This window comes from Leptinotarsa decemlineata, unplaced genomic scaffold (assembly GCF_025532065.1).
Source record: "Leptinotarsa decemlineata unplaced genomic scaffold, Ldec_3_MD MMD2_P_RNA_scaffold_6, whole genome shotgun sequence".
NCBI lineage: Eukaryota > Metazoa > Arthropoda > Insecta > Coleoptera > Chrysomelidae > Leptinotarsa > Leptinotarsa decemlineata.
The window spans coordinates 3,514,325-3,539,374 of NW_027412533.1; the positions used below are offsets into that span (position 1 = coordinate 3,514,325).

General features: G+C 34.6%; 1 protein-coding gene, 1 long non-coding RNA gene and 1 pseudogene across 2 annotated transcripts in view; 2 read left to right on the forward strand and 1 right to left on the reverse strand.

Moving 5' to 3' along the window:
• LOC141480077 (uncharacterized) overlaps positions 1–25,050 on the reverse strand; it is a 61,491-nt gene that overhangs the window by 24,757 nt on the left and 11,684 nt on the right. The window lies entirely within an intron of this gene.
• LOC111510401 (uncharacterized) lies at positions 880–23,308 on the forward strand. Its single transcript, XM_023166305.2, has 3 exons — positions 880–1,406; positions 18,054–18,172; positions 20,863–23,308. Exons 1-3 carry the CDS (start codon positions 1,283–1,285, stop codon positions 21,085–21,087), a joined length of 468 nt encoding a protein of 155 aa, XP_023022073.1. The 5' UTR covers positions 880–1,282; the 3' UTR covers positions 21,088–23,308.
• Positions 3,280–17,221, forward strand: LOC141480194 (ubiquitin carboxyl-terminal hydrolase 2 pseudogene; annotated as a pseudogene).

Here is a 25,050-nt window from a genome sequence, read left to right on the forward strand (position 1 = left end):
AAAATTGGATGGCATGAACCAAACGATATGCCGACATCCTCAGCAACTTCTCTAATAGTGATTCGCCGATTCTCCATAACAATTTCCTTCACTTTCTCAATTATTTTTATCGGTTGTTGATGTGCGTCCAAGGCGAGCGTTGTCATTCACATCTTCTTGACTTTCTGTGCAAAGCTTGTACCACTTGTAAACATTTTTCTGTCTTAAAATACACCATATGCCATCATTAACATTCAAATTGTTTTTGAGAACTCAATTCAATTTTTTACATAAACATTGATGCAAATCATTGATTAATTTTTCTCGATTGCAGAAAATCGCCGAACACGCAAAACACTTCTAACTTTTATGCCACTCACCAACAAACCAAACATATGTTCGAGATCAGTATACCAAAATAAAAAAAACGCTAATCGAATGTATATAGCCCGCGAAATTTGAACATTCACCTTAATTTTTGAACAGTCCACTATTGTATAAAGTAGTGGAGAGACAAAAGGATTCAATAGTGAAGAATATCGACCGATACAGAATTCTAAAAACTGTAAATGGATTTTCCATTTATCATTTGCGAATTATAATTGTTTTTGTATTATACTAATATTGATACCCATTTGATAAATAATTTCGAAAAAAATAAGCAAACGATAGGTAAGGTACTCATTAGCGCAATAATTTGAGTAGCAAACTTCTATTCCAAACACAATAACAAATAATTGTTCGTCATTGAATCTTAGAAATGCTTTATATTTGAAAAACGTACGTAAACTTTTTCCCACATACACATGATAATAAACAAAATTTGGCATGACCGTGACTGAAAATTATGTACCACAAACAAAGCATGTGTTTTATTCTTCGAATACCACCGACGTTGTCAAGTTCATGTTTGAGGCTGCCAAGTGAGAGTGAGTACTCCAGCTGTTGAATGTTGACAAATAAGGTTTCATCTTTGGTTCGGACATATTTGTGCAGTAGGATAATATATCTTTGTTTTCAATTTGTGATTCAGTTTCCTTGTACGTAGTGAGTTTAGGATATCGATGCTCTTCACATGAAATGGCTAGCATCAGTTTCTTTAGAGAATCACAGTGTTAGAAAATCAGGTGATATAAGGATTTTTAGTGTCATTCTGGCAACAGTGTAACACCAGTGAAAAGCGCATCGCTGAAAACTGAAAGAAAAGAAAAACGTTGAACGCGCGCGGCCTGACTAGCACAAAACTTCGTTCCAGAGAGTTTAAAATTAGACAAAATTCTTTATACATCATAGTTGTTTGTGTATGGTATCTGAAAATTCCTACAAAACGTGGATTTTTGATGATAGAGTGAAAGTTCCTTGTTGTTCAAAAGTGGTTTGCAGCGTCGAAAAAATCACAATGCCTTCCTTGTCCTCTCCAACACAATGTAAGTAACAAAAGCGCATTTCTCTTTCTGCATTTGTATCATCTGTAGTTTTCGATCACGATGCTATTTTCAGCAAGATGATACGATTTTTTTCGAATGGGAACACCGAGAAACCGAATCATCAGGTTTCGGTGGAAATATAAAAATAAATCGAATAAGCTGTCATGAAAGTGTTAACTGCGTCTATTTCACGGTTTCTGGGAAAATATCAGTACGCGAAGTTATTTCATTCTTTTTTCTGTATTTGTGAACATAAATATTTTCGTAGTCGTCGTTTATCGTGTCTGTGACCGAAAAACCAGCTGGAAATTGCTTCGGAAATGAGGTTACGATTTCAGCGGACTTTGAACTTAGTCATCGCTTTATCCTAGAGATTTCATTTGGCTTTTCCGATATCTTTTATAAATGCCCAGGAGGCGTTATTGAAAGGAAAGCATACAAAATTCTCATTTATGCGAGATGTTCCTAATTCACTGAGCATAAATTTCGGCTGGCTCAAACTTTTGGTACCCTTTAAAGTTTGTTATTCAAAAAGAACTTCACAACATGAACTTGAAAAAAACTTAAAGTATTATACTTAAATTGAAATGGATAATTTTTTGGATAAATTAGTTTTTGGAAATGAAAAGCTTCCTGATTTTCACTTCTCCATATACATAGTAATACAAAACATTAATGAAAACATCCAGATTAAGGAAGAAAGCAATTGAGTTCTAAATGAACTCTTTATAAAGATCATGCATAGAAGTTACTTTCATATATAAACTGGAAGTAAAAACTCTCTCGAAACAACAACTTTTATACTGGGTGTTTCAAGTTCGATCCTCACCATTGGGATCTCGGAAACTATGAGAGATACGAAGACAGTTGAATTAAAACAAAGTTGCGCATTCACCTGACTAACAATATGCCGATGAGAAAATTCTAAAATTCCGAGTATATCCGGAGATATACGGAAAACACAGAAATTTTGTAAAATAGCAATAATTTATTTTATTTATCTCTCGATAAATACAGTTCGAACATTTAAAATAAAGTCATGTATTCATTACTGGATTACTTTCCCATTGTTAAATTAATCATTATAAAAAAATATAAAATAACTAATTAATTTCTACTTTAATTAAATATCAATAAAATGTATTTTCTAAGCGCAAATCTTTCAAATTCTGTCCGTTAGACCCCAAGTATCATACCTTTTCGGAATCAGCTCTTTACGGATTATTTAAAACTGATACCAAATACAGGGTGTTGCATATATATCAACATGGCCGACGGGCCAAGTTCGTGTTTAGATGCTCCCAATGAAAATAAAAATTTCCCAATCTGCAAACAGTGCAACAGAAATATAATTAAGGACAAAATACTCTGCTACAAGTGTAAGCATAATTTTCATCCGAGGTGCTGGAAGCAATCGCTCCAAACGAAAAATCCAGTGTGTCTGCATGAGGTTATGGAATCACCAAGTTTCGAAATGGATGATGTTTTCTACCATACAATTGACGAAATCTCTACCAGAGAGTGTAGATCCAATCCAGTGTTGATCAAATACATTCTTAAGCAGAAGGATGCCATAATCTATGAACTCAAAGAAAAAATCAACCTATTGAAGATCCAAATCGATTTGTTATCAGCAAATAATATCCATACGAAACATTCCAGTCACGGCCCGAAACAAAAACCAGAGAAGGTGGAAGCCAAAAAAACTTATACAGCTGCAGATCAGAAAAAAGTTTCTGCTAGTGAGGAACAAAAAAATATTTCTCTGATGACTCATAGGATAATCTCAGAATAAAAAACCAACGAAATAATACATTTAGACAGTGGCAATAGTAACAATGTTGATGGAATCCCAATATAGGGTGATTTACAAATGCAACCCAAACAAGATGAAGAACTAAATATGATGAATAAAACTATAAGCCTAGTGCCGGAAGAGAGGAATAATTCCAATGATGACTTTGTGATGCCCAAGAGAAGGCATAGGAAACCTAAGAAAGTAATTGTTGGAACAGGAGAGGGGGGATGAACATTTCCAGGAAAAAACAAAGCAAAAAGCTTTGGCTCTACGTTACCAGAGTTCCTGATAACACAACTCAAGAGAACATTTGTACCTATTTGCAAACCAAATTAAACTCTCTAGACATCAGTGTCAAAAAGCTAGACTTGGTGGGAGTAAACCCAGATAACCTTCAAGCAATCTATAATCCTAACCTTTGGCCTAGAAATATAGCTTTTGAAAGGTTTGACTTTCGAAAAGGTAGGAGGTTCTTGGAAGAACAGACCAATATAAAAGGGAGTAGTTACTTCTCAACCTCAATTTTTTTTTGTATAGACTCTAATAAAGAACATCTTCAAAATAATGAGCTGAAGATTTTCCATCTCAATGTTCAGTGTATTAGCAATAAAGTAGAACAGTTTCAGCTATATCTCGAAAACGAAGATTATGACATTATATGTCTATCGGAGCATATCTGTAAATCTCAATGATTATAACCTTATAAGTTACTTTTGTAGAAAAACCCTTCAACATGGAGGAGTCTCTATTTATATTCGTAATAACGTCACATGTAAACCTCTCCTTTTGAATGATTTCTGTATTGAACAACATGCAGAATTTTGTGGAATTGAATTAACAAACACGAACACTGCTCTCATAATAATTCGTAGATTCTCACTGTCGAAAGAATATGACTTATTCTTCAATAAAGTTGAAGAACTTCTAACTTTGTTATTACCCAATTACAATAATATTATACTTACCGGTGACTTCAACATTAACATAAATGAAAAAAGTTCTGTATGTACATCTTGGCTAAACACCATTGAATCTTTTGGTCTGAAACCCAAAATGACTATTCCTACAAGAACGAACTCCAAAAGCTCTACCTGTATAGATAACATTATTATCAACTTAAACGATAGTGAGTGTATTACGAGAATATCAGATCCTGCCATTTCTGATCATAGTGGACAATTCATTTCTATCACCAAATATACTCCCGAAGCTGTACGTATAAATGGCACAGAAAAATCAATCACAAAGGCTTGGAAGCTATGAAACGGTCCCTAGAGAATGTTGATTGGCAAATTTTCCACAATAATGATTCCTCGTTGAACTCACTAGCAGAATTTCTGAACAACACATATAGTTCCCTTATTCGTAAACATTTCCCAATGAAAAAAACAAAAGTCAAAATTCGGCGAAAGAGACCTGTAAATTTTTTTAATGATGAATTACGTTCAATGAGAGATACTTTACAAGCACTGCGCACTGTAAGTACCTCTTCAAAACATCCCAGCGATACGGAACATTTAAAAAAACTCAAACATGAATATGAAATTGCAGTTTACAAGGCAAAAAAAAGAATCGTATGATAAATTTATACAAAATTCAACCAACAAACATAAAGATACTTGGAACTTATTGAACTACGAAAGAAACTCTATTAGTGAGCACAAAACAATTTCCAACAACATCAGTGCCAATGAATTTAACATATTTTTCTCGAATATTGCCGTGAATATCATTACCTACCTCCCTACAACATATCCGCTCTCGATTATATTTCTAGCCTCCCAAAACCAGTTAATTCATTTTTTCTACTAGCAGTTGATCATGAAGAAGTGACACTTGCGATTAGAAAACTCAAGAACACCTCTAGCTTTGACATATTTCATTTGAGTAGTCAAATCATCAAGGAAACCATTGACTTTCTTGTTGAACCTTTGACACAATTAATGAATCGCTCCTTCACGGAAGGTATCTTCCCCGATGTTTTTAAAATAAGTAAAGTAGTGCCTATCTTTAAAAAAAGGTGATCCCAATATACCAGACAATTATAGACCTATCTCGATTATACACATCTTCGAAAAAATGCTAGAAATTGTAATTAAAGAGCGCCTCTCCAATTATTTAAACAAATACAATCTTCTTCATGACCATCAATTTGGCTTCATCAAGAATAGATCTACAATAGACGCAGTGGGAAAGGTAATTCAAAAAGTTATCGAACATGTGGAGAGTGGTGAACTCACCTCGCTAACATTGTGGGATTTGAGTGAAGCCTTCGACTGTGTCAACCACAATATCCTTATCAGTAAACTTGAAATTTTTGGAATAAGAGGTACAGCCTTAAACTTATTTAATTCATACTTAACCAGAAGGAAACAAGCCGTCTGCACAAACGGGGAATCATCTGTGAAGAAAGTAGTTTCCCATGGCATACCTCAGGGGTCAATCCTCGGACCTATACTTTTGTAATATATGTGAATGATATTTTTCAAAGCCTACTAGCTAGCACAGTCATCTGTTTTGCAGATGATACAATGATTCACTCTAACTCCGACATGAGTAAACTACTCGACAAGACCAATGAATTGAAGAAAAGGCTGTAAACTGGTTTACTTCCAAATAATTTGAAATTAAATAGGGAAAAAACTCAACAAATAGTTATATATTCAAATAATAGGGTAACCACACAGAAGCACGTAAAATTATTAGGTAAAATCATTGATGACTCACTTAAATGGGAAAATCATATTGACTTTCTATGCAAAAAATTGTCAACTCAGCTCTACCTTCTTCGCCAGCTGAAAAGATTTATAAGTACCAATACATTACTAACTGCGTATTACTCACTATTTCACTCCCATTTAATGTATGGAACTCTCTTATGTGGACAATCTTCTCATGCTCAAAAGATTTTCCGTATGCAAAAAAAAGCACTTAGAATAATAGCTGGAGTTTCATTCAACGAACCATGTCAACCTATCTTCATCTTTTACAAAATTCTGCCTTTGCTTCGTATATTTATTTTAAACACTTTGTTAGAGATCCATAAAAAGAAAAGTATATTCTCCATCCAATCAGACTATCATATTTATCCCACTAGAAATGCAGGTAAACTGAGACAACCGCTGAATAAACTAGAAATGTCTACACGAAATTCACTGGACCTCAAGTCGTACAACCATTTACCAGTTGACCTCACTCAGCTCAGTACTCCATCATTCAAGAGGAGAGTTAAAACATTCCTTTTAAAAAACTGTTTTTACTCAACACAGGATTATATGAATAGTACTTACAGTTAAAGGTTAACTCACTTAATATTACTTTTCTATGTGATGTTCTGTAGCACCAATATTTTATTCTACCTAGCAGTTAGGTTTTATTTCAAATGATCAATAATAATTGTATATTATCTTTTAATTTTGTACCCAGTACAGCGTGCATCTGCACTCTTTTTGACCTGTCATGAATGTATTTATTGTATGCATAACATGATTAAATAAATTCTGTCTGTCATTTAAAAAAAAATTACCGATGACCTCATCACATTGATATGAATCAGTCTTTATAATGAAATTTTGTTGTAAACTGTAGAATATCAAAATTAAAAATCGACGTGTTTCAGGTTTTTGTGAAACGACCTTTGGTTTTGGAAATATCGCATTTATTCCATACTTTGAGGACACACTGTAGAGTAAATAAATGTTCTTCTTCCTTGTTGTCAACGACATCGAATACTGTGGTCATTAACCTGTGCTGGGAAAACTATGTTATTAACTCCCTGAGTCATATGGGGAGCATTAAGGCTATTCGTAGTCCTGTTAGTCATATCAAGTTGCATACTCATTCCAACTGCAACAAAATATCTGATCGAAGCTGAATTCGAAACGAGGTTGAAAGCTATGTGTGGTTTGGTGCCAGTCACAATGACAAATAATAGATTTAGATCTATGTACCTTTTACTTCCAAGTGTAATAGATTGCAGTTGGTAAATGAACTACAAGTCAACTTATGCAAGGTGGCCAATTGTTATAACGAACTCAGTCACCGTTTTAGAAAAATGCCAGCACTCGTCGATTTTTTTTCGAAGTGTACACTCCTTCTTAAAAAAAGGTGACCAAAAATATTTGAAATGTATGAAGTTAATGAACTATTGAAATTCTTTCGAAAGTAATTTTGGAACTTAACAATTTTGTCTGAAAGTTTTGAGAAAAACTACATTTGAAAATTTGAATTTGTTCAGAAGCTCACATAATACGTAGATGATTGAATATTTCAAGCATAATGTAATTTTGTTCGAAACTCTAGGGTCATTGGTCAGCACTCGTCGACAAATGATTCTTGCCATGTTCTATACAGGGTGTCCCTGGACTTCCTCTTTTCCTCTCGGGAATGTATAGATGGGGTCAAAATATCACCAGTACTTCATATAACTTTTTTTCCTAAAAGTCTTCGTAACCAAGTTACGGGCCCTCGAAGTTACAAAATGAAAAATGTTTTTCTTTGATAACTTTTCAAGTGAATATTCAAAATCATCCAAATTTTGGTAATTGACTAAACAAATGAATTCCGTCGATGAGCTTTCATGCAGGAGTCAGTTGTTTTGCTACAAAGTCAGGAACGGACTACCCCCGATGGTCCACACCTCAAAACTTTGAAATGACAGATATTTTTCAATATTTTTCAACAAAATAAGGTTACTTGGACAATTTTATGAATAAAAGTACTCATGTGGAAAGTCGATAGGAGCAACGAGTCTTGATAAAAATGTAGTTCTACTCGACGACATCAAACCCGCTCGTCCACCATTATTTGAAATGAATAATTATCAAAGCAGAAATAATAATGATAACGTTAATTCAACAACATTTATAACAGGAATAATACAAAGTATGCTGAAATGAAGTCGTAAACAAAAAGTACAGTACCTATATGGAAGTTTAAGTCACAATTGTGATAGCAGATATTTTTTCAAAAGAAATATCAAGTTCTGTAGATTCGTGGTGTTTTTAAACTAACAAGCTACTCTACTATGAAATATCGAATTCATTCCATATTTTGTATGTACATAATACGTGTGGAATAATCACGTTTCGTGTTGATCAGTTATTTGAATCTCATGAAACTCAACATTCGAATGTTTCAAATTCTTCTTCACAGCTAAACTGTTGAGGAGTTTCACTGATAACTATAATTTTATGGGAGAAATTCTTTAACACGAATCTAAATTTAGCTGAAAAAACGCACATCGGAAAAAATATTTACTATACTAATAAAAAGCAAACGAATGAACTACAAAAACGGCTTTCACAGATGTTGACAAAAAAACCTTTTAGAAAGTTTTGATAAAAAATGAGAAACTGGAATGCGATTTTGTTTTGTTGAGTGGTGCGTTGTCATATGACTATCACTGTATTGTCAATATTCTATAGGATATTTTGAATTTTTTTGATATGGCCGAACAGTTTACATTCAATGAATATGCAGATATGCATGTATTTTATGGACGAGCATTTTGTAATTCTGCAAGCTCGTCGTCTGTATTCCGAGCATTTTCCCAATCGAACGGTACCGTCAAGAGAAACATTCGAGCGTGTCGATCGCAGCTTGAGGGAGACAGGTATGGAATAATTGATAATTAATTTGAGCACGTTGTTTTATTTCGATATTATTGTAGGTACAGTTTTGCCAAAACGAGGTGGTGAGGGCGCTCCTAGGACTGTACGTACCGTTGTATTGGAGGAAAATATTTTGGAAGCCGTCGCTGATGATCCCTCAATGAGCATCAGAAATCTATCAGAACAGTTCCATACATCCAAGTCCACTATTCATAGAATAATTAGGGAACAACTGCTCCACCCATTTCACATCCAGAAGGTACATGCCATGACACCTCAAGATTTTCCAGCACGACTGGAATATGCCAATTGGTTCATGGATAGGCAAAGAGAGGATATGACTTTTATTAATCGAGTTTTATTCACTGATGAAGCAGGTTTCAGTAGAGATGGAGTTATCAACTCTCATAATCTCCATATATAGGACGAAGAAAATCCCCATGGGATATTGCAAACCAAACACCAACGGAAATTCAACGTGAATGTTTGGGCTGGTATCATAGGAAACCATCTTATAGGACCATTCGTTCTACAGGACCGATTGAATGGAGAACGTTATTTGGAGTTCATTCAGAACGATTTGAATGGACTCTTGGAACATGTTCCATTGCAAACCCGAAGAGATATGTGATTTATGCATGATGGCGCTCCTCCTCATTTTAGTTTGATTGTGCGTGACCATCTGAACCATATTTTCCACAATAGATGGATTGGTAGAGGTGGGCCATATTCATGGCCATCGCGGTCTCCGGATTTAAATCCATTGGATTTCTTTCTGTGGGGGCATCTAAAAAGCCTTGTTTACGCTACACCTATTCACACAAGAGATGCATTGTTGAATAGAATAACATTACATTGTGAAGCCATACGAAACGACCCTGGAATGCTATTTCAAGTACAGAGAGGGTGTCTTCGCAGACTAAGAAAATGTATAGAGAGAGAAGGTGTTCATATCGAGCAGTTTCTGTAGCGGATTTTTCATTTTTGTTTGCTCTTGAGGCTCTTGAGTTTCGTTAGTTAAACGTGTTTGCATTATAAAAATTCGTTATGAACATTTTACCTATCATTTCCATTTTCCTTAAAAACTAATATTTTCGAATAATGGTAGACATCTCAGGATGAATGTTGTTGAATTAACGTTATCATTATTATTTCTGCTTTGATAATTATTCATTTCAAATAATGGTGGACGAGCGGGTTTGATGTCGTCGAGTGAAACTACATTTTTATCAAGACTCGTTGCTCCGATCAACTTTCCACACGAGTACTTTTATTCATAAAATTGTCCAAGTAACCTTAATTTGTTGAAAAATATTGGAAAATATCTGTCATTTCAAAGTTTTGGGGTGTGGACCATCGGGGTAGTCCGTTCCTGACTTTGTAGCAAAACAACTGACTCCTGCATGAAAGCTCATCGAAGGAATTCATTTGTTTAGTCAATTACTAAAATTTGGATGATTTTGAATATTCACTTGAAAAGTTATCAAAGAAAAACATTTTTCATTTTGTAACTTCGAGGGCCCGTTACTTGGTAACGAAGGATTTTAGGAAAAAAAGTTATATGAAGTACTGGTGATATTTTGACCCCATCTATACATTCCCGAGAGGAAAAGAGGAAGTCCAGGGACACCCTGTATAGTCCACTTTCCAAGGTTTGATATATCTGATGACCGAGGGGACAATAAGATGCTGCACATTTAATTGGCGTATAATAAATTAATATGAATGAGCAAGTGTGACGATGGTAATTTGATATTTCAAGAGAACGATGCTTATCCTAATTATACCTTCATTATTTGTCAGTATTCAGACCAACGACCCAGTACGGGATGATATAGATAGATGATGATAGAAAGTTTCCGACGAATGCTGTCGAAATACTGGAATGTGTGAGAGTACGACGAAGATGGTCATCAGTTTGAATGTTTAATAATCTAATAATTAATTAGTCCATCATTTGAAAATTTTGAGTTGATTGCCATTGTTGATTGAGAGTGGAAGAAGTGGAGTCAGAAATACAAAATTCACCCATCGTTAGATCCTTGCATTTTCTTGAAATGTTTATACAGTTCTTGTTAACGGCTTTGTATAGTTTTCGTTCGGCCACCGTTTATATTCCTAATCTATCCGACAATGAAATTTAGCCTAGATTCAGTTTATATAGTTATAACGGTGACGATATGGTCATTATTAAGTGAAAAACTATTCAAATCTCACCCGACATTTCGGTATTGAATTACATCATATTATTGAATAATTTCATTGTTTTAGCGGCTGTGAATTCACGAAAAGTGACTGACATATTTTATTTCCATTCACAACAAATTTTATTGATTTGAGTTTGATGTCAGTGCTTTCATCTCTTCATTCATTTTTGGAAAATTCATTACAATATCGCTGGAAAATTCAGCGACCAACTTGGCTGACGTTGGGTGACATTCAAGATTTTGGACGATACAAGAAAGTCACATAGGAATTAAAAAACTCTGATCACGATAAATCAAACCAATTTGATCTATATTCGATGACAAAAGAAGAAAGACAATCAGCTGGTAAAGCAGAATGTTTAATATGTGGACAATTTTTCGAAATACGAGGATTGAAAATCCACATGCGAAAAGTTCATTCTAAATCAATCGATACTACAAGTTCCTATATTCCAATCCTAATAATGATTTTGAAGAAGAATTTGACCCTGGAAACAAAGAAGTTCCATTTCATATACATTTATATAATTTGAGAAGAAATATACATATTATTAAACGTATTCCGAAGGCTGTAAGGTTACTTTCTGCAATCACCCTCACAAAATTAATTAACGGATGTGTATCCAGGAATTCTCTCAGTGCTTGGAAAAATTTGCTCATGTTTGCTTATGAAAGTTTCAGTATTCAGAGAACAAAAGATAATCGAAAAATTTCAATTACAACAATAGTGAAGAAAAATTTGAATAGTTTCAATAATAACATTACAAGATCGACTAATTGTTATACCAAAATTTCTGATAAACATACAAATTATAATGACATCCTCAAAAAACAAGTACTCTCGAAAGTCTCTGACGGTGATATAACAGCAGATGTTAGATTTCTCTGTTCTACTGATAGTCTTGCTGAATTTGATGTTGCAACATTGAAAGAATCACGAAGTAAACATCCTGCTTCTAAAAGTTTATACAATTCTGGACAGTATAAAACTTCTCATAGTCCTCTGGAAGTTACAAGCGTAGATGTTCTCAGAGCAATGAGATCTTTTCGCACCGGTTCTTGTGGAGGTCTTGATTTATTGCCACCGTCCCATATTCAAGATATGCTAAGCTATAGTTCCGGTAGTTGTGGCAAACATCTTTTGAATTCTTTAACGAACCTTTGCAATATGCTTCTTTCTGGAAAGATCAATCACGTCCTATTTTATATGGTGCTTCTTTATGTGCGTTAAAGAAAAAGACTGTCGGTCTACGTCCTATAGCTGTTGGAAATTTTTATCGACGTTCAGTAGCGAAACTTGCTTGTTTCAATTTACGAGAAAGTCTCCAACAATTTGGATTCGGAACAAATGGTGGTTGCGAGGCAGTAGCCCATGCTACACGATGTTATATTAATCAAAACCCTAACCCAGTTGAAAAAGTTTTTCTGAAACTTGATTTTAAGAATGCATTCAATACCATAGACAGGAATTTCATGTTACATTCGGTGGGTAACGCCATACCAGACATATATCCTTTTATTGAACAATGTTACAGTGAACCTTCTTTCTTAATATTTGGTAACGGAATTATAATGTCCGAACAAGGAGTACAGCAGGGAAATCCACTTGGACCACTATTGTTCTGTCGTTCTATTCATCATATTATAACTGAAATATCCACTGAATTCAACGGCTGGTATCTGGATGATGGTTCAATTGGTGACAAAACACATGTGGTATTAGAACATTTTCGTTACACAATAAGTCATTCGAAAGACCTGGGACTTGAACTAAATTTGGAGAAATGTTGAACTCAGTTTTCTGGATAAACAGGACCCTAACATCATCGATCAATTTAACCTAATAGCTCCTGGTATACGAGTGATTGAAAAACCCAATTGGTTTCTTCTTGGTGCCCCATTATCTGATGATGCCTTAACATTTTGTTTGGAAGAAAAATTACAATCACTTCGTGTCATGTCAGAACGTTTATCTATTTTACCAACACATGTCGCATTCCATTTATTGAAGAATTCATTAGCCATTCCAAAATTATCGTATATTTTAAGGTGCAGCCCTACTTGGCATGACGATTACAAAATATTGATGACGAATTAAGAATGATGCTGGAACTCATTACTAATAACCCTATCGAAGACGAAACTTGGTTACAGGCATCACTTCCAGTTTCTAGAGGATTAGGAATTCGTTCAGCCACTTCCCTCGCTTTGCCATCATTTTTGTCCTCATTTTGCAGTGTTTACGATCTGATAGAAATTATCTCACAATGCCCAAAGCCAATATCTGATTGTGTTTTTGATCGGGTAAAATCTCTTTGGGAATCTAGAACTGGCCAAACGATGAACATTGAATATATGAAAAACCAGAGGGCATGGGATAAACCATTACTAGATCAAGCAACTAGTATTTTACTGAAGACAGCTTCTGACACTTCAAAAAATAAGGCTCGTCTTCTCGCAGTAACTGTGAAAGAATCTGGTGCTTGGTTAAATGCTGTTTGTAGCATCACTTGGGACTCTCTTGGATGACGACTCTTTCAGACTTGCCATCGGATTTCGACTTGGTACATCACTGTGTGTTCAACACTTTTGTAAATATGGTGCATTTGTGGATGAATCAGGTACTCATGGGTTGAGCTGTCGTTTTAGCGCTGGTCGTTTATCTCGCCGTTATGCAATTAATGATCTAATCAAAAGGGCTTTAACTTCAGCAAAAATTCTGCGATTTTAGAACCCATAGGCACAAGTCGAGACGATGGAAAACGGTCGGATGGTATGACACTTGTTCCATGGAAAAATGGTAAATCTGTTGTTTGGGACTTTACTTTTGTAGATACATTAGCAACTTGCCATCTTTCTGCTACTTCTGCGAAAGCCGGTGCTGCTGCGTCTTTAGGAGAAAGTTCCAAACTATGGAAATATCAGAATTTGGGAAATAATTATATCTTTCGCCCAATAGCAATTGAAACGTTTGGTGTTTTTGGCTCTGAAGCCTTATCTTTCATCAATGAAATATGAAAAAAGGTAACCGATGAAACCCACGAATCAAGAGCCACATCTTTTCTCATTCAGAAAATTAGTATAGCCATCCAAAGAGGAAATGCAGCTTCGTTTTTCGGTACTCTTCCTGATTCCAAAAAACGTGATGAAATTTACTTGTTTCCTGAAAACCAATTTTATGAAATTGAAATAAAAGCAAATGGAAAAAATACTTTCTCTTAGCAAAATTCTCAAAAGGGTTTCGAAAATATTTCGGATTGTTCAGTGATAAATTCTTCAGTCAAAACCTTTGGGTTAAATGGTTTAAAAAATATTGGTAACACCTGCTTGATGAACAGTGTAATTCAATGTTTATCAAATACGAGATGGTTATTGGAATATTTGAAAAAGGATGAATTCATGAATGATATCAATACTGGTATTTTTAGTATGAAGGGTGGTTTAATCAAATCGTTTGCAGAAGTCATCATGGAGTTGTGGTCAGAAGATTCATTTGATAAAGTAGTAAATACAGCCTCCTTAAAAAAACAGATTCAAAGTTTTGCTCCTCGATTCATGGGTAATTCTCATCAAGACGCCCAGGAGTTTCTTCGTTATCTTTCAGAAGGATTACATGAAGAAGTTAATATAATTAATGAGAAACCTAAACCAATCTCAACGGAGATTGACGAAAAATTGAGCGACAGCGGAAATGCACAAGAGTCATGGCTCACATATTTGAAGATGCATAACTCTAAGATTGTAGATAATTTCGTTGGCCAATTGAAATCCACGATGAAATGCACACACTGTGGATACTCTTCAGTAACATTTGATCCTTTCTGGAATTTGTCTCTCTCCATTCCACAAAGAACCGACCAATTGAGTTTGTGGCAATGCTTGGATTTTTTTACAAGAGAAGAAACTTTGGATGGAAATGAAAAACCGACGTGTTCGAAATGCAAGGAAAGGAGAAAATGCACAAAGTCCCTATCAATCCACAAGTTTCCCTATATTTTAGTAATACATTTAAAAATATTTTCTTCAACGGAAAGTAGAGGCAAATTGAATGATGTCATCGAATTTCCTCTAGAAGGATTGGATATGGACAATTTTGCAGCAGAAAATGTGGCTACTTGTTATAACCTATATGCACTTTTAAATCACAGTGGGACTACTAACAGAGGACATTATACAACATACTGCAGACACCCGTATACTGGCGCGTGGCACAAATACAACGATTCACACGTGTCACCAATTTCACCAGAGTCGCTTGTGAGTGGAGAAGCATACGTCCTCTTTTATGTAAAGGATGGAACAAAATCGCACCTTTAAGATAACCGAGGGAAAGTTTCTTTGTGCAATTATTATTTATTTTTTGTTAATTTCTTACATGTATCATTTTCAATTACATATTTCGTCAGCAGATTCAGACTTTATATATTTTTGTAGCCACATGTTAATTTTTGTGAAATAGTTATATGAATACGTTTTGATAAAAGTAATCATTTGAAATCTTTAATAATTTAAGTCACTGATATCCTGAGGTACTATTTGTAGTTTGGATTATTAGAACTATTCATTGCTAAAAAACTATTGTTTGGTGAAATACGTTCATCACGTATTTTTATCCACCTCCATGAAGCTTCAGGCTTTGTAAAAATTTTGAGCCAGTTTTTCAACATCTCCATATACCTACTCAATATTATTTTTTTCATTATTTACTATGACTATTTGCCAATTTGATTCCAAAATAATTCGAGTAATAAAAAATCCAAATAAAACACGATTCAACACGCATGGAACAGGAACAGATCGAATAGATTCATTCTCTCTTCTATTTCGACTTCGATATAAACACTCCTACGTAGTTTGAACTATTTTTGTTATCAACTGGACCAATTCAGCTTGAATATTGATTGGGAAATCTCTCATCAGAGATATAAAGTAAAATTATTGCCGGTTAGAATATCTTGTCAGCGGCTAACTAGAACAGTTAAAGCTAATCTAAAATAACTAGTTCGAATGTGAATATTTTCAATGATTCGCAGATAGTTTTTATTTTTAGTTCAGGATTAGAATTTTTTCTATAATGTTATTTGGAATATTATTGAATGAATATTTATTGGTCTTTCATTAATTTTTTATTATTAATCTAACTGAACATGGCAATATAAACTCAAAAGTGAACCACTGGGCTGAACCACTTAACTGGCCCACAAAATGATAGTAAAGGCGATGACATCTCCCCCGATAACGTCATCAAGAATCAAGAACTGTTGTGCTTGATATTTCTAAAGCCTGCTATGGCTTGTCGGATCATTTTAGTGTATGGCTCTTCAGCTTCTTAAAAAACCGTTACCTGCAAGTGGCCTCCGATGGATATCTCTCAAATACTTTTCACCATCAACGCTGGTGTTTCCCGGGGATTCTTATTGTCTCCAACCTTCTTTGGCCTATTGAAAAAAAACCAATAATCCAATATACTGCTTTGCTGATGACAGGACACTTGGCTTGTCATTTTATTTGGATTCTAGGTCATCGGCTATGGAGATACATCTTCACTGGAAGCAGGAGGTTGCATATCTTGATGGGGATCTAGAAGTGATTTTGAATTGTGGTGAAAGTAACTAGGTTCAATTCTATGCCACATAAACCCAGGCATCGGTTTTCTTCAAGAAGAATAATGTCTCCGAACTAGATATAATAATGTCAGGTCAGACAATTCCGCTCTCTGCTTCGATAGGTTTTTAGGGGCTAAAATGGTCACCAATATGCCTTGGCGCAATCATGTCGCTTGAATTGCAAAGTCAGCTTCTCAAAAGCTTGGTTTCGAACCAGAAAGCTGTACACACCTCAGCAGCTTTTGATGCTTTATAAAGCTCAGATCAGACCTTCTTTGGAGTATTGTTCTCATGTATGGAGCTTTGCCCCCAAACATATCCTGAAGTTGCTGGATTCCATCCAGAAGAGAGCCATCCGCTAGATTGGAGATGCGAACATCACATGCAACCTTGATAGCTTGGAACATCGAAGAAAGATTGGAGGTTTGTTTCTCTTCTATAGATACTTTCACGGGAAGTGTTCAAGTGGCTCATCACATTTGATTCCACCAAAAACAGTATATATCAGAAATACGCGTTGGAGTGTAGCTGCTCATCGTTTTGAGTTTCAACTTAGTTCACCCCGAACTTCACTGTTAAAGAACTCGTTCATCTGGGGAACTGCGTTTATGTGGAAAAAACTTCCTGAGAACGGATTTAATCTCCAGCGATTCAAATCCAATGTGAATCGCTACTTTCGCACAGGCACCGCTCTGAGAACGACTTGAGGATTTTTCCGAAGTACTTGTGTTAAATTCTCCAACAAAAACTTTTTTTATGACGTTATGAAACAAATATGTGTTGAGTAAAAAGGTGGGCTGACGTAAGCGCGCCACGTAACTGGGTGGTCTGTCTCGTTGACTGATTATCTGTTTAAATTATTTATGTCCACAGAAAATTCAAATCTCTCGCCACGATGTTCTGAGATGCAAAAGCGTGCGCTCTGGTTGAATGGCGAGCCGCGTAACCGTTTTGAGGACTCTATGTGACAATTTGGTACACTCTGATTGGTTCACTGCTGGGTGACAGGACACCACGTGACAATTTGGTTGACTGGGTGGTCTGTCTGCCTTGCGAGCTGGCAGGTAACCTGGCTGATGTGTTAGGACGTCTGTCTCGCTGAAGTAACGTATATTCTATCTAGAGGATTTAGAGGATCGTCAGAAAACTCAATCTCCGAGGGGTCTCGTTTATCTTTAATATTCAAGAAATGAGTCTTCTGTCGATCTTATTTTCGTCTTTGTCACCTCCACTTTCAGACTAGTATTTTTGGGACAGGTGCGTAGTAAAGCCCAGCACCACTGATGAGACCTAGATGGGTCGAAACAGTATTGTCTGGTGTTGAATCAGAAATTTATCAAAACGGTCAAAATTTCAAAAACTGAAAACTTATGACTTTGCCTTTCTTCAATGTGTGTGTCTTTTATTTGATTTTTATTTTTCAGCAATGGATACGGTCTATCCCGAACCCATGTCGAGATTAAACCGTAGGGTTGTTCCGAAGAAAAGAAGAGGTGGTTCCGCTAGATACAGAACGCAACCAGTAACATTTTCAGAGATACAGGTATGAAGAGTTGTCGTAGTGAGATTTCGGAAATGACAGTCGAAGATGTAATCATTATTAACTGTGGAGTTGAAGAATATTAATGAAGTATAGAACAATTCCTCCAAAAAAACAATCACTACAAAAACTTGGTACCCTTGGTATCTGGCCTATAATATAAATCAAATTTCAACATTGATTGAAAACAATTTTTACACACCAGAACAGATACGTCTCTGACAGCTTCCACCATTGCCCACAACAAAAAATGGTGGGACTAAATTTTCTTGTCTTGTATTGAAATTACTGGAACGGTACATGAAAAGTGTTACGATGCCATCAAAAGTTTGAAAGGTGACAAAGGTCCTATTCCCAACTTACCTTCCCTTTACTTACACTCTCAGGTACTTATAGGTAAAAAACAGGTAAATATTTGGCATCAATTAAATAGCAAATAACAGAAACAGACAGATGATGTTGTGCTCCAGGTTTTTCCGGGTTTTCCTGCAGCTAAAAAAGCAAATGAGCCACAGGAATCATTCAAGTCGCCCCGGAGCGTCCAATTATTTTTGTTGTTTCATTCCTTAATGTATTGTTTTATATATTGTCAAAATACTAGAAATTGATTCAATGACACACATTCTGAAAGATAATGATTCGTCTAGATATAAGTGTCAAATCATTACGTCCGCTAAAATTAGAAGTCCAATATCCTTTGAATATAAATTGAATAATATGGCTCTCAAAAGACAAATATTTATTCGTGATCTGGGAGTTAAATTACTTTCAATCTTCAAGTATCACAAATTGTGGCAGAAAGTCTCAAAATGCTACGTTGTGTGTTGAGAATTTTTACTGATTTTTCGATTAAAACAAAAAAGATTTTATATTGTGCTTTCGTGAGATCCATTCTTGCTATTGTTTGGTTATATGGGACCCATACTATAATTTAAATATCGATTTGTTTGAGAATGTTTAAAAGAAACTCTTATGGAATTGTGCTTTTCACTTTGGTATTCAACGAAATGAATATGAATACAGTCAACTTTTAACCAAGTTAAATATAATATCATTGTAGATAGGATCATTTTTATGAACTTGAGTTTCCTCTTCAAAATAATAAATAGTGAGATAAACTGACCAGAACTACTTCAACTAATAACTTTTAATATCAAACAAAACGATATGAGAAATCCTGACATTTTTCATATAAATTTTTTCCATACTCATTATGCTTTGAACAGTCCGATTCCTCGTATTCTGAAGCTGGGAAATTAATATCATAATAAGTTAATTCTGTTTAATGTCTCACTTCATGTCTTTAAAAATCAATTGAAAAGGCTATAGAGTTTCCGAAGCTTTTCTATACCGTACCATTTTCTTTGTGGGTATCAGATTTTTTATATCTTTTTTCTTGTAAGTACCACATTTGTTTAATCTTTTAGTAAAGTAATCATTAGACATAAGGATTAATTAATATTTTGTATTTCACACTTCGCTAAATGTTTTGTGAAATTGTAAATTGTAATGCAGACACCAGACATTAGCATTCAAAAATACTTTGTAGTTCTTCACATTTTGTTAAATATGTTTTTGTAAATTGGCTTTGCCGTGCAATAAATAAATAAATATATAAAATGAATTGATGGATGTAGCCGTTACTACGTGGTAGGAGATCATAATGAAAAGAGAAATGAAAATGTCTATGTCTTTTACCACTTTTATTTGTAACTGACGTTACTGCAGTTTCGTCCTATATGGATATTCTCAAACTTATACAATGAATGTATACAATAAAAAGTATAATAATGTATAATTAATGTATACAATGAAATGTATAAGTTTGAGAATGTCCATATAGGATTAAACTGCAGTAACGTTAGTTACAAATAAAAGTGGTAAAAAACATAGAAATTTTCATTCCTCTTTTCAAATATATAAAAGCATTGACATAGTTGTGAGAAATAGTCTTACTCGTCTCCTGATAATGCTAACTTGGCTAGCGGAACGCGCGACGGAATACAGTATTTTTGTTATTGTGTGGGAATAGAACTATTTCATGTTAGAGGTTCCAGATACCACGTATCAAATTTCAACATGCTGCTTTCGGAACTTTTAACATCATTTATCCCTGAAAATACAATGAGATTCAATCGAGATATTTTTCTTTCTTGCAGAGAATAACTCCTACTATTAAACCTGGTAATTCTGCTTCACTTTTGCTATAAATCAGATCTTCAGGTTTATTGGGATTATTACTTTTTTATTCGTTCAACAACCCCCATAAACTTTGTTTTATTTACCTAGAGTACTTACTTCTATTCAGATTCACAAATGTCTGAGGGATATTAATAAAAGGCAGAAATGAATCATTGGATACTAAGAAGTTGTATCTTGATGGTTTACCTATTTGAGTAAACTTGTTACTTGAGTAGCGTTATTCAAGGGATTACTATAGTAGTCTCTAACATTCTGATGACCTTCAGAGGTTCAGACATTTCGAGTTTATCTTTGAGTTCATATCCAGTTATCGGAAATGAACTCTAGATGTATGAAATTCTGAAGAAGCTATTCGCTAGCGCCTGCGAAACGTCAGGAAGAAATTCCAAAAATCGACGGCCTTCAAAGCCTAATAAAAACAGTGATTTCAATGATCTGCCGCATTCCAAATGAACAATGATTGTTTTTGAAAGACACTATTTTGTTTTTAGGAAGTGGATGAAGAAAACGTCACAGAAGAAGTTATTCCAGAGACGACAACCTCAAAATCTGAACTGAGCCTCATCATGAACAAAAAATTTGAGGAATTCAAGAGGACCAGAGATATTGACATCCTATCCGGTAGTAAAACTGACGAGCTACTGGATTGTAGTAAAAATGCTCCACTGTCTACATCGAGATCCATAGGACGGCTACCTTCAAGGCCTTCTTTCTAACGCAGTGAATATACCTATTACTTAGATATAAGGGTTAGAAAAAGTATTTTAGAAGTACCCAACGTTTTGGAAATGCCTGTTTTCCACTCCGCTTGTCTATCATCCATCATCCAAGTACTGGAGAACGTTGGTGTTTTGAAAAGGGTCTACATGTAATTTGGTGACAAAAAGAATCTTTATTCCTGATTTTTTTTTGTCTTGGTGCAAGTATCTTTGAGTTTTTTTGAAGTGTTGATACTTCATGAAATGCTTTGCATATTTAGATTTTCTACTTTCAATATATAGTTTTTCGCATGAAATTGAAATGAAACCGTTTTTTCGAATTTGTTCCTTCTCCAAAATCCCAAAATTTCAATTCGTACCCCGTATTTTCCTTTCCAAAAATATTCTTCAAGTATTGTGCATTACTGAATGAATATTATTGAAAAAAATTAAAACAATTATTGGACCGTATTGGTGTTACATTGCAATATAGAGATGAAAATAAAAAAGGCTTGGAGAAGAACAGAAAAAGATAGAGAGGAAATAAGAAATATAAAAAACATTAGAAGTTTCAATTGAATAGAACTTGTCGATACTTGATGAAAATCCATATTAAAACTCATTCATAGTTTCTTGGAAGTTTTCCACTATAAAGGGTTTTACAAAAACCACGACACGTGTTTCACAATACGATAGCTGTTCAATTTGAAAGGGTTATATTTTTAGGAGTGACAAATTTTTTGGGAAAGAAAGTTTTTGGCTTTCTACTACTTCCAAAGAAAGGAAGGAAGTAATCAATTTTTCAGTATCAAGATGGAGTAGTAAAAAGCCAAAAACTTTTTTCCCAAAAAACAATAGGTGTATTAATGAGTTATAAAAGTTTAAATCTTTCATCTCCAGGTTAACAAGCGACTTGAAGGATTTTTGAAGTATACGAATACTGAGCGTTTTTTTGTTCCAATTATCTCAAAAACTTCGCGGATATCAGCCATTTATAAAAGGAGAAAAATATTTTTTATGTTCAACCGCAAAATATTACATTTTTGAACGGTCTATATTTCTCAAAAAGACTTTTTTTCTCTTTGCCTTTTCTCATTGTTTCCTTTTTCCCATTCCATGGATTGCTTACTTTAACACTATTTTTGACTTTCACACAGGGTTCAGAATCAATTATTGTTGATTTGAAAAAGTGAATTGTTCAATTGAAAGTATGCAGGCGGGAAGATGATTTTGTATGAGAATTTTATTGTCAGAACTCAACGTCATGTTTTTAAAATAGTTCATAGATCAGGATTGGTTGACAGTCATTTGGATTAGATAATTAAAAAGATTTTTATACTGTTTAATATTGCTTCTCTTTTAAGTGTAAATTTATAAAAATGTAATTTTCTCAGATGTGCCCTAGGTAATATGAATGGACTGACCCGTTATTTAATGGCAATTATTAACACTATCTATGATAATAATTGAACATTTTTTACATAAGTGTGTTTGATTCTATGACACGTTTCGCTAACACCGTAGCTTCATCGGTAGTAATGAATAGTACACACTGAACTACAATTTTATATTACATCACTTAATTCGTTCATACTATATGAGATAACAGGTATAATTTGTGAAACAAATTACAATCTCTATTATTGGACAGCAGATACATTTCAAATATGCATAAAATTATTGGCATTGTAAAAATAGGATTAACAATGATGAGTGGGTTAACCTCTTGTTGGTCGTTCATTGTAAATTAAATAAAAAATAAAAAAAGTGTTTGTAAAAATTGTTCGATTGTTATCATGGGATACCCTAGGTAATAATTCATAATATCTCAGATTTACTCAGTGTGACACTACCAATTACCACGCAGTACCAAAATAGCATTATTTTGTATTCAATTTAACAGTTGGAATATTTGTAATGATGATGTCACTTTGTTTATTCATCGGTAACCGATCCTTAGTTTATTGTTACCAATACATCGAGAAATAAAAATGTTTTTGAGCATTTGTTTATTAGTTGATTGATATGTGATATTAGTTGCTGCTTGCAGATAATAGAATTTTTGCTGTTTGAAGAAGATATAGAACGTTTATTATATGAAGGATTCTAGAAATTGGTGAAGAGGGCTGTAGCTTGTTTCAGTATAGCCCTTTTTCAGTAAGTTGTGAATATTCCGATTATATCTGCTTACATACCTGTTTGGTCGTATCAATTGATTATAATATATATCATTAATATTTTCATTTGTTTTATTGACCGCTGTTTATTCCGTAGACATAAAAATTAAAAAAATTATGGTTCAAAACATGAAATATACACCAACGACTGCTTTCTACACCAAAGATGATATACGGCAATTTTCAATCAGCAATGTAGAGTAAACCGAATATGGAATGTGTGTAGGTATATGTAATTGTATTTTTCTAGTGTTATTCGATTAAGAGCTTTTGAAGGTAACATATAAGATATCTGAATTAACACAGAGTTTATGACGATCATTGGAAGTCAGCTTACTGAATCACAAACAACAATAATACACTTCAGTGCATTGTTTATATGCAATCATTCAGTTTGACTAATTATTGAGAGAAATACACGTGAAAGACATTATTTCTGAAGGACTCCACAACATGAAAAAGAAAGCTAAATCAATAGAGAATCTGCTGAAGTGTAATGAAGGGCAAAATGAAAAGTTTGCCTCAAATTGCGAATAGATTTGAAGTGAATTTCAGGTTTTGAAAACGGAAAAAGATTGTTTTCCGAAACGTCGACCTAATTATATATACAAGGGAGTTTAGAATTGTTCTCATTACTAATTATATGCTGAAAAAACAATTATATTCAAAAAACTTGTAGTTAGACATGCACGCCACATAAATGAATATTTAGAGAAAAAAAATTAAAAAATTTAAATATTTTCCACTCCACCTTAACGGATGCAATGATCTCTTCAATACAATAGGTACGAACGAAGTTGATATGTTATGTCGGTGAAGAATTCTGCTGATTTTATCTGTTGTTCCTGCAATATATGGTAGTGTGATTGTTATGACCGGTGTATCTCGAGTTTTTTGTTGTTTCCGTGTGGTCTTGGCAGCCGCTTTTATACTTCTTTCTGAGTAGTTATTCATTTGTAGCGTTGTTTCGATGGTGTTCAACTCTTGTTGTCTGTGATCGTTGTCTGCCAGCCTCCTCGAACGTGTAATGAGTGTTTTTGCCACCGCGTGAATTTGTTTTGGGTGGTGGTGTGAATTTGCGTTTAGGTACCTGTTCGTGTGTGTTGGCTTTCGATATACCGTGTGACCTAATGTTCCGTCTGGCTTTTTCATAATCAGTAGGTACATCGAGAAATGCGAGCTGGTTGCCTTCTTCAACTTCTTTCGTAAATTTAATGCGTGGATGGATTTCATTCAAATGATTAAAAAACCTGGACAGTTCCTGGTGACCATGAGACCAAATCACGAAGATGTCATCGACATACCTCAGCCAGAGTTTAGGTTTCAAGGGTGACGTTGCTATTGCTTCGGTTTCGATTTCTTCCTTCAATTTGTCTGTATCGTTGGTCGTTATAGATGAAGTAAGTGTTTTTGATGCAATGTTCCGCCAATGTGATGATATGCTCTTCCGGTTTGTATTTCTTTTTGATTATTTCTAGTGCCTCTCCGGTGGGTACCTGGGTAAATAACGAGGTTACGTCAAAGCTGACAAGGATGTCGTCCGCACTAACGGTTTGTGTTTTCAATATGTCTATGAGGTGGTCGGCATTGCGCACATATGAATCGACCTTTTCCGCATGTGGTTGAAGTACATGAGCAACGTGTTTCGCTAATTGATGCACTGGCGAACCTACCGAGCTCACGATTGGCCTGAGTGGTGCCCCTTCCTTGTGGACTTTGGGGAGTCCATAAAGTTTAGGGCACTTGGATGATTTCTCTCTTGGAATCAGATGTCTTTTGATTTCGTCGTCGATAAGAGAATTAT

Coding starts and splice junctions, on each gene's coding strand:
- LOC111510401 (XM_023166305.2), top strand. CDS start 1,283: ATGGTATCTGAAAATTCCTACAAAACGTGGATTTTTGATGATAGAGTG. Junction 1,407..18,053: donor CTTGTCCTCTCCAACACAAT/GTAAGTAACAAA, acceptor TTTATTTTTCAG/CAATGGATACGGTCTATCCC. Junction 18,173..20,862: donor TAACATTTTCAGAGATACAG/GTATGAAGAGTT, acceptor TTTTGTTTTTAG/GAAGTGGATGAAGAAAACGT.